The sequence below is a fragment of the Delphinapterus leucas genome, chromosome 4, assembly GCF_059928025.1.
Source record: "Delphinapterus leucas isolate spDelLeu-1000000601 "Yukka" chromosome 4, BTC_Dleu_Yukka2, whole genome shotgun sequence".
NCBI lineage: Eukaryota > Metazoa > Chordata > Mammalia > Artiodactyla > Monodontidae > Delphinapterus > Delphinapterus leucas.
Genome location: NC_143132.1, coordinates 14,393,005 through 14,403,409, shown reverse-complemented (window position 1 = coordinate 14,403,409; position 10,405 = coordinate 14,393,005). Strand labels below are relative to the sequence as shown.

General features: G+C 35.7%; 1 protein-coding gene and 1 pseudogene across 1 annotated transcript; both read right to left on the bottom strand.

The window, feature by feature from the left end:
• Positions 1-467: 467 nt before the first annotated feature.
• Positions 468-2,775, bottom strand: LOC111175003 (SH2/SH3 adapter protein NCK1 pseudogene; annotated as a pseudogene).
• A 1,471-nt stretch (positions 2,776-4,246) lies between these two features.
• LOC149749277 (keratin-associated protein 19-9b-like) lies at positions 4,247-4,712 on the bottom strand. The gene is given in 1 exon segment (XM_089910335.1): positions 4,247-4,712. A coding segment is annotated over 1 exon segment (174 nt). The 3' UTR covers positions 4,247-4,538.
• Between the last annotated feature and the right edge of the window lie 5,693 nt (positions 4,713-10,405).

Below are 10,405 nucleotides of genomic sequence, written 5' to 3'. Positions count from 1 at the left end.
TCTGCTGTGCAGAAAGTAAATTTTGAGGCGTTTCTTCATAATTACAAATAATTTATAAGTGGAAATTACATGATGAAAACATCAATCATAATATTCTGTCAACAAGGTATCTTCATTTGGCAATCAAAGTGGCAGTGTAGATGCAAATATTCTGAGGTCAAATCTTCTTGTCTTTTACTCATACATATGTCTATTTCTCTGCTCATAAGATCATGAGCAGGAACTTTATTCGGCCTCGAGTCCTGAAACTGTGAACACAACTCACATTCTTCTTCTTTATCATCATTCATATGATCAGTATGCATGACATTTTTTTTTTAACAACTCTCCAAGAAATTTATTTTAGCATATGCCATATATTGATATAATTGATATAATAATTTTATATGAAGAGAACTATTGCAGAAGTAACTAAGGTGGTGCCCTTACAAGGAAATAAAAGAAAGGCAATAAAGAAATTCTTCCATATAAAGACTTTCGATCTGCGTCATTTTTTTCAAAATATAAAACCTTAATATTAGAAGCAAAGAGAAAAAGAGCAAAAAAACAATAAAACAGAAGACCAAGGATAAGGAATTGCTCTATGCAGATGTTTGGCATCTGTAGTATATATGTATGGACTGAGTTATAATAAAAATACTTATGTATTATAGTCAATTTTCATATAGAGTTAGAAACAGCAATTTCCAATCAAGCGTGATTGGACTGATATTTTCTCAGTCTTCAATTACATGACGAATTACAACTGTATAGAAGTCACTTCTGGTCAGCAGTATCATGATAAATGCTTGATCAGATATAATTTTTCTCCTTGTTCACTTGTAAAAATTGGTGCCTTTTTATAATGTTCTACAAGTTCTTCCATGGTGCTGAATTTATGCAGCCCAATGCAGTAGACTGTCTCTTTCAGTTGGACTTTAAAATGTTTGTTTTTCCCTTGTGCTTTTAGTGATACTGAAAAATCATTTGGCGAAGATTCACTATCATGAATGAGGAAATCAACTTCATGCTCTCTTTCATTTAATGCCATTTCTGCTTGGTGCCTGGTGACTTTCCCATAATACCACGGATTGCCAGCAAACTTTCCAGTGAGTGAAAGCCTAATGTAATCACACTGTGGAGGCGATGGTTCCAAACCTGAGGTTAATGGATTATTTTGCCTAATGGTAACATAGTTTTTCAGCACCAGAACAACCATTCCATTGATCTTCCTGCATTTCCACCACTCAGGGTCATTTTCAAGTTTTTCAATAACATCCATTACATCGCCTTTCTCAAAATTAAGTTCTTCATCATTGGACGAGCTGAATGGGTAAAGAGCCTGTACCAGATGTAACACTTGCCCAGTATTTAAGTTACTGACAACTGCTGCTAATTTCTTTGACAAAGAACCCACATGGTCACCCAAAGGACTGTCGCCTTCCTCAGTCACGTAGTTTGAAGGGAACCATCCAACATGTCCATTATAGCTACCCCACCACCACCCATCACTGCATTTCTCCATGACGATCATCTTTGTCCATTTTATCAATGACAATTCATCCTCTTTCTCTGCCATGTCGTTAAATTTTACATAAGCAGGCACGTTGAGGTCATATAGACATTCCCCTGGGTCAAAAAAGCTATCATCAGCAGGAGATGCAGAATCTGGCACACGAGGTTTTCTTTTCACTCTTCCAATGCCTAACGTATCCTTTAGGTTTTTTACAATCAATGCTTTCCGAGCACTGTTTTTCCTTTCCACGTAGTTAGAAGGCACAAAACCCACTTTATCCATGGAATTTTGAACTCGCCACCAGGACTTAGAATCATCCAGAAGCCACAATCTCTCATTCTTCTTGATGTCCAGCTCTTGTTCTTGTTGGGCCACATAATCAAATTTGGCTACTACCACCACTTCTTCTGCCATTTTTCAGCAGCTTCTGCACTGTTCAAATCCATACTTACTGCTCTTCCATCTGATAATCAGCATTAAGGGAACTGTCTTTGTCACCTTAGGAATCCCCTTTGTCACTCTAGAATTTGATTTCCTGTTTACTGTATTCTGCATGACATTCTTGAAATAAATCTCCTCAAACTGCTTTCCTTTCTAGTCCAGACCCCATATATGGGCACAGTGTTTGAGCTGGAACTTCTTGGGCATGTGCCAAGATTACAGTATTTTATCTGCATTTCAATTATTTTCGTTTAAACATTTTTTTCTGTGACACTGTTTTTTTAAATTTATGGCAGTATGAAATGAAAACCATTTTCATTATTTAAAGATGTCCATATACTATATTCACTCTAATAATCCAACAATGACCCTAAAGCTCCAATTCCTTCTTTATCTTATGGAACATATTTTTCTTCTCCCTCCCCATGACAATGCACATGCTGTTCTCTTCTTCAACTCTGCCCTTCTCTAATTTGTTTAAAATACCATTTTGGCAGGGGGTATGCGAAGTAAGGTTCTATTCAATACATCTCTCCACATTCCTTAAGTCCTAGAGTCCTTCTCACAAAATAAAACATTTAATTGTTTCTGAAAATATGGTTATGGAAAAAAATTAAATACAGAAATACAGTAATACAATATAAAAAACTCCCACCAATCATTCATTCATTTTAATGAAATACCAAGTCAGGGTCAATTGTATTTCAAACATAGCCTCACATGCTTCTTTCACTGTTGCATCATTTTGAGATGCCCTGCTTTTTAGGTCCATAAATATTTCAGTATATACCTGATAGATATAAAGATTCTTTCTTTAAAAAAAGGTATTGGGTGTGTGATTTTTTTAATTATTATTTATTTCCTGGAATTTAAGCCCCATTATTTAAAATGTCCTGTCAGGTTGGATTTAGTACTATGTAGGTAACTGCTAATAACTGAATTGAAGTTTCTGATTTCTAGCTTGAGTCAGTGAAACTCATCCTCCAAATCATTTCTCCATTCACTAAATCACAAAAAAGTCAGCACAACTATTAGTTTATTAACACATTACTGAAGTATAAGTAAGAATCACTGGAGATCCATGAAAACTTGTGCAACTTACCTAATTAAATGAGAGTTATATTGGGAGTCCCATCATGTATAATTTAAAGATGAAAGTTAGGGATCTTAAGACCCTAATTATGAGAATATGAAATAAAAATCCATAACAGTCTCAGGTTTGAAGGAAGCCACCGCCCCCAAAAAAATAACCTGCAATAAAATCCCTCTCAAGACTTAAATGAGGAACAAATACTACTCAATCTGAGTTGGAAAAATTATAGAAACTTTGATTCAAGCCTCAATTTTTTTTTAACTTATGAAAAAAGTAAGGTAAAACCTGAAAAGTTACATATTAAAATGTTAAAATAATAAGGAAAGCCTGAACATAGAAAAAGAAAACCCAGGTTTTCCAATTTTTTATAAAAATTGAAGCTGCTGGGACTTCCCTGGTGGCACAGTAGTTAAGAATCCGCCTGCCAAGGCAGGGAACACCGGTTCGAGCCCTGGTCCGGGAAGATCCCACATGCTGTGGAGCAACGAAGCCCATGTGCCACAACTACTGAGCCTGTGCTCTAGAGCCCGCGAACCACAACTACTGAGCCCATGTGCCACAACTACTGAAGCCCACGTGCCTAGAGCCCGTGCTCCGCAACAAGAGAAGCCACCGCAATGAGAAGCCTGCACACAGAAACAAAGAGTAGCTCTGCTTGCTGCAACTGGAGAAAGCCTGCGTGCAGCAACGAAGACCCAACCAACGTAGCCAAAAATAAATAAATAAATATATATTAAAAAAAAACAAACACAAGGCATACTCAAAAAAAAAAAAAAAGATTGAAGCTGCTGGAGTAGGCAGTGTGTATGTGTTTGCCAGCAGAGGCTGGAGTGGGCAGTGTGTATGTGTTTGCCAGCAGAGGATGGGGAGGGGGAAACGATTCAAACAACATGTATCCCTGTCATTGTTTTCTGAGGAGGCTCCTAGTAGAGGGCATATTGAACAAAGACCGAGCAAAGAGGTACAGACAGCTCTTCCTTACAAGCTCATAAACATAACAGTTTCTAAAGAGTATATAGGTTTAAAAATATTCTTTCCCTGATATACTGAGAATAAAGTAGTTATTATATTAAACTAATAACTTTACAAAGGAAGTGTTATTATATTCATAAGAATTAGTTTATGCCTAAATATTTTGTTTTTATAGGATGTCAAATCTAAAAAAGAACAATATAAGAGCAAGATATCACATGAGATGTAGAAGTTACAGGCTAAAAGTTAATAAGATCAGTTCTAAGGAAGTAAATAATTGTATGGAAAAAATAAGTTTCAACCAAATATATTAATCAAATATGCAAAACTTATGAATAAATAGCGCATTTAGGTAGGCAAAAATAATGAAACAAGGTCCTGAATGTTGACAAATTTTATTGGAAAATACTTCCAGAAATATCACAGGAGGGATGAAGGAGGAAGCTTCATGTCAGTAACATAGCAGGAGTGAAGATAGGCAGCCTGTGTGGTGGATTCTGGATGGGGGAAACAGACTATTGTAGATGTAGAATGCTTTCAGTAAAATCCAGATGACCGGTATCTTCCATAGAAAGAAGGACGGAAGTAGCCACAGCCATAACCACCATAGCCTCCACGACCATAGCTGGAACCATAGCCATAACCCAGGCCACCAAAACCACCAAGGCCATAACCAAAGCCACCATACTAGTTGCCGTAGTAGTAGCTCATTGTGACAGGGCTTGAGGATTAGGTTGGATGTTGAAGATGACTTTCTTGAGAATGAATATCACCTGCTGCCCCCAGACTTTTGTACTCCCTCCATGTGGGTGTGGTCAACCACAACACACAAGTGTCATTCTCTTTGAAAGTCCATCTTTGGTGAAAAACAGTACTATTAAGTCATAACTTTCTTATGAAGGGGAGTTTCAAAGATGCATGAAATGTTTTATTTTTCCTTTGAAACATTTTTATTTTCCTTTTGTCATAACTTAAATTACATATATTCCTACAGTTAAAATATCAGCCTTCTTCACAATAGATAGATCATTTCTGGTATTTCCTGAGATCTTTGTCATTACCAGACAATATCTTCTTCATGTTTTCTTACACTCAATTTTTGTCTATTTTAAATATCATATTTTCTATCTCTTTTTCGCTTTGCCTTTGAATAAATCAGGGTACCAAGTATTAAATAACCATGAATGCTTGAAACTAATCCAAAAATGGAAGACAAATTATTCAGAATAAAAACTACATTTCAATGACTCTAATTTGTAAAGACAAACTCCGTAGAAGGATATTCAAGTCACAATTGAGATAATACTTCTGGTATTAGTTTCCTAGGACTGCTATAAAAAGTAACCACTCATTGGTATTTTTTTTCCCAAAACAGGAGAAATTTAAGTTCTCATAGTTCTAAAAGCTGGAAGTCTAAAATCAAGATATTTACAGGACCATACTCCCTATGAAGGCTCTGAGGAAAAATTATTCTTTGCTTCTTCCTAGCCTCTGGTGGTCCCTGGTAATTCTTAGCATCTCTTGTCTTGCTGCTACATCATTCCAATCTCTGCCTCAATCGTCACAGGGCCTTCATCCCGTCTTGCGTGTGTGTGTGTTCATGTGTGTGTGTGTGTGTGTGTCTAAATCTCTGCCTTCTTATAAGAACACCAGAAATTAGATCTGAGGCCCATCCTAACCTGGTATAAACTCATCTTAACCTGATTACATCTGTGAAGACCCTCTTTCCAAATAAGCTCACATTCACAGGTTAGAACTTTACGATTTCTTTTTAGGAAACATAATTCAGCTCCTTAACACTGCCTTTTTGATGAAACATACATCTTTTGTCAGATTGTATTTTGAAAATTAAGCTAAATTGAGATGAGTTTTCAGAAAATCACCTTCCTATATAGTTATAGGTTAGGGTGGAAAGAAATATTTTGCATGAGATTTGGAAGGCAGGAAATTAAACTAAAGCTTAATCTCTCAGCCCTCCCTTTTGTGAGACAGGAAAACTACAGGGGAGTTGAGTGAGAGGGATGCCCTTTTCCCAGGGCTCGGAGACAAGGCTCTGCTCATTCCCCTTGAGTTGAGACCTTTCCAGTTATGGGAAAGACTCTGGGTATCTTTCACAAAGCTTGCTCTTCTTCTCCCACTGCCAGAGCAAAGAAGGGATCTTTCTCAAATTTTCACGGTGTGAACCTGGTAGAGTTCCTGTAGATAAAGCCCATAAAACTGTGGGCCCCTCTAAGACAAAAGCCCCTTAGAGTTTCTCACTTTTGCACGAATCCATACTCAGCCTCTAGTAACTTGTCACAATGAGAGTTTGAGTATTTGTAACAGTTTATGACTCCAGAGGCCTCGTCTGTTGGTAAGCAAATCTCAGCTGTGATGACAGATTCCCCCATTTCTCCAGATTTTAGGAGTGGTTTGTCCTGAAAAACTCAGTTTTCTGCTAGATTCTAGAAAAGTCATTGATCTTTAGTTTGTGCAGCTTTATCTTGTTGTAAAGACCAGAGTGACGACTTCCAAGCTCTTGCCATGTCAAAGCTAAAACAAGAGGTCTGAAATTTTTATTTAATGGAAAATAAAGCAGTTATTTCATTATTTAAAGAATGGAAGACTTTAAAGTTTAGGTTGCACACAGAAAGGAGTACAGGTGAAATGAAGATTCATTCAATCAAACGATAAGTTTGATTGAATACCTGGAATATTAAAGTTATTTCACTTTGCTTTGAACAAAGTATATGATAAAAGGGAAAGATATAAATGGCCACTCATGGTCTTAGAAAGCCTGCCCTTTAGCTGTGGTCTAAAAATATCTGTGTCTTGTGTGTCTATGATTTTCTGAGTATTGTAGCCTGGAGGCAGGGCTGAGGGTGAGGAATAGATTGAGCCACATGAGGGAGTATAGAGAAATGTAAAATGAAAGGTAGCGACTCCTATTTCTAAAGCAACTTAAAAGAGCTTAAGATTTCCATGGGCTAGGTTCATTCATCAAAGAATCCTGGAAAAGGTGGGGCACACTGGATGTGAAGGATGTGTAAGATTCATTGAACATCAAAGAGAGAGACAGAAACTAGAAAGAGGCAATGACTTTAGCTAATGCTCTGAGGCAAGACTTAACCACATATATCCTCGATGTGCATGTGTAGATCAGTGTATCTGGAGCAGAGTTTATATACAGACTAATTAAATTTGGGAGGTACACAGATTACAGTGCAAGAAGGGCCTGGACAGAGAAAGATAAATACTGTATGATCTCACTTATATGTGGAATCTAAAAGAGCAGAATTCATAGAAACAGAATAGAATGGTGGTTACCAGAGACTGGGGGCTGGAAAAAAATGGGGAAATGTTGTTCAAAGGGTACAAGCCTCCACTTAAAGGATGAATAAGTTCTGGGAATCTAATGTAAAACGTGGGTATAGTTAACAATATTGTCACATACTTGAGAGTTGCTATAAGGGTAAATCTTAAATGGTCTCGCCACACACAAAAGTGATAATTATATGAGGTTATGGAAGTGTTAAACTAACCCTATTGTGGTAATCATTTCACAGTATATATGTGCATTAAATCATCATGTTGTATTCCTTAAATGTATACATTCTATTTTGATCATATCTCAGTAAAGCTGGAAGAAGTTTAAGTAAAAGAAAAGAAAGGCTTGGGATTTGGGATTGAAAAGTTTGTCATTTATGGAGTAATCTTCTAATTTGGGGCCAGGGAAGTACTATAAGAAAAGTGAAATTTTAAAATACTTGGTTTTTGGTGCAAGCTGGGTGGTGTGGGGAGATGTGGAAAGTAAGGAGATGAGCTAGATAATACATCAATAATTATAGTATAGTATGGTAAGAGCTGGAATTAAGGTTTTTGTAACAGGGATGGCTGGGAAAGGATGGATATAAGATGCATAATGTTAAAGGAGTAGCACTCATATGCTTCATTGACTAAAAGTAGAAACATTACCAAGCTACAAGTTTGTATTCTTTATATCATTTTATTTTTAACTTTTAAATGAGTATAAGCTGATAAAAATGGATTTCCTGTCAAGAGTAAAGAGCATTATGACCAATGTTTGCTTTTTAATAAAATGAGTGAAATACTTCATGTGTGTTTTAATACATATGCAGAAGTCCACTGCATTTTATTTATTCAGTAGCCCATAATTTTTGAGATAAAAGCATTTGAGAACAATAATAAAAAAAAAACATGTTTTTGATAACAATCTATATTTCACAGTGAAAGTCACCGAAAGGCAACTTTAAAAGTTCAGTTATTTAGGGCTTCCCTGGTGGCGTAGTGGTTGAGAGTCCGCCTGCCGATGCAGGGGACACGGGTTCGTGCCCCGGTCCGGGAAGATTCCACATGCCGCGGAGCGGCTGGGCCTGTGAGCCATGGCCGCTGAGCCTGCGCGTGCGGAGCCTGTGCTCCGCAACGGGAGAGGCCACAACACTGAGAGGCCCGCGTGTCGCAAAAATATAAGAATAAAAATTTTTTAAAGTTCAGTTATTTAGAGATAAATAAATATTTCATCTCAAGTCAATTTTTGGAACTTTACCATGACTCCAATTACCAATACTCTTCTCAAATTATGAAGGGAAATTTTGAGATGTTTGCTAGTGAACAAAATGAATATTAAGGTAATAATTATAAACCATAAAGCAAATAATATATTCCTATATGACATCTTACCTTTGAAATTTGAGTGGTATAACTAGCATATTTGATAGTAGCATCAGATCATTCCTCAATATAACAAAATCATATTCAGTAATAATCATAAAATAAACAGTTATAATGGCCAGAAACAAAACACACATGACAAATATTGTTTTATTAAAATACATCTGTAAATTTTATAAATTATTGTCCATTAAGTAATCAGTGAATTTAAACAAAAATAAAATACCTGTAAAAAATTTGCTTTTACCAAACAAAAATATTATATTGTATAGTTTCACAATGTTTCATTGTTTTGAATTTGAAACACACACACACTCACATACACATATACATACACACTGCTCTAACTGAACCATGCTACTACAGACTTTCTTTCTCTCTCTTTCTTCCTCCCTCCCTCTTTCTTTCTTTTCTTCATTTCTTTCTTCCTTCCTCTCTTTCTTTCTTTCTTTCTTTCTTTCCTTCCTTCCTTCCTTCCTTCTTTCTCTCTTGCTTTATTTTCCTCTCTTTCTTCCTTTCTTTCTTTCATTTTCTATCTTTCTTTCTCTCCTCTCTGTCTCTCTCTGTTTTCTTTTTTACTGGAGAAGCAATATGTCTGGATAACAATGTGATTTGCTAAATTTAGTTTTTCTTTCCTATCTTTTGCTCAAGGTCAACAGAATATGAAGAAGTCAAATATCTTTGTCAGTCAGTTAAAGCTCCCTATAAACTGTATCTTTTTAATAAGCCAATATTTCTCCTCAAATGACAATCTCTCCATTATTTCATGGATACTATGTTCTCTTCTTCATGCCCGTGACAATGTCATATTTTCTAATAAATTTTATTATATAAACAGTTAAGTAAAATATAAGAATAATATGGTAAAAGGAATCATTATATACATAACTCATCTTCATAAATTATCACCTTGTGACCAATCATATTTTCTCTGTACTTCTGTCTTTTTCCTTCTTACCAGCTGTGAAATTTTTAAGCAAATCCCAGGAATCATACCATTTTATCTATAAATATTGTCATATGACTCTCTAAATGATAGAGACTTTTAAAAAGCACTGTCAATAATTTTTTTTAATCTTATTTTTGAACTGAAATAGATTTTTCAAGTAAGGTTGCAAATTAGATTTATTTTGAGATTGATTGAAAAGTTAAACCTTTATTCAGAATCTGTGTGATTCAGCATTCTCAGCATTCCTAATTTCATAAGATCATTAAAAGAAATGAAAACAAACTTTACACTAGAAAGATTTTTCTCTTAAGCACAGTGCTGGAAATACCTGTGGGACTCACTGGAGACTCATGAAGGCCCATGGGATTCACCGAGTTTATTGGAAGTGACACCAGTGAACATCTTTACGTAGGACTCAAAGGTGAAGCCTAGTATCCAAGGAAAACAAGACTCCACACAAAAGTCAATGACCCATCTCTGGAATAGAATTCTGATCAAGGTATAAATGAAAAACAAAATCCAATCCCAAACTAGAGTTGGAAAAAGGAGTAGGAACATTAATTTAGAGTCAATTTTTAAGTTTTAAGTGAGTTTAAAGAGAGTTTATCTTAAAAATTGATTTGTATATGCTATAATACTGGGATAACCAAGAATGCTAACTATGGTGAATTCTCAGGTTTTTCTCTCTTTCACAGAGTAAATGAAGGCTATCAAGTCACATGTTTTCCCACATTTAAATTATACAAGGAGGCACACTACTATATATAAAATAGATAACTAATAA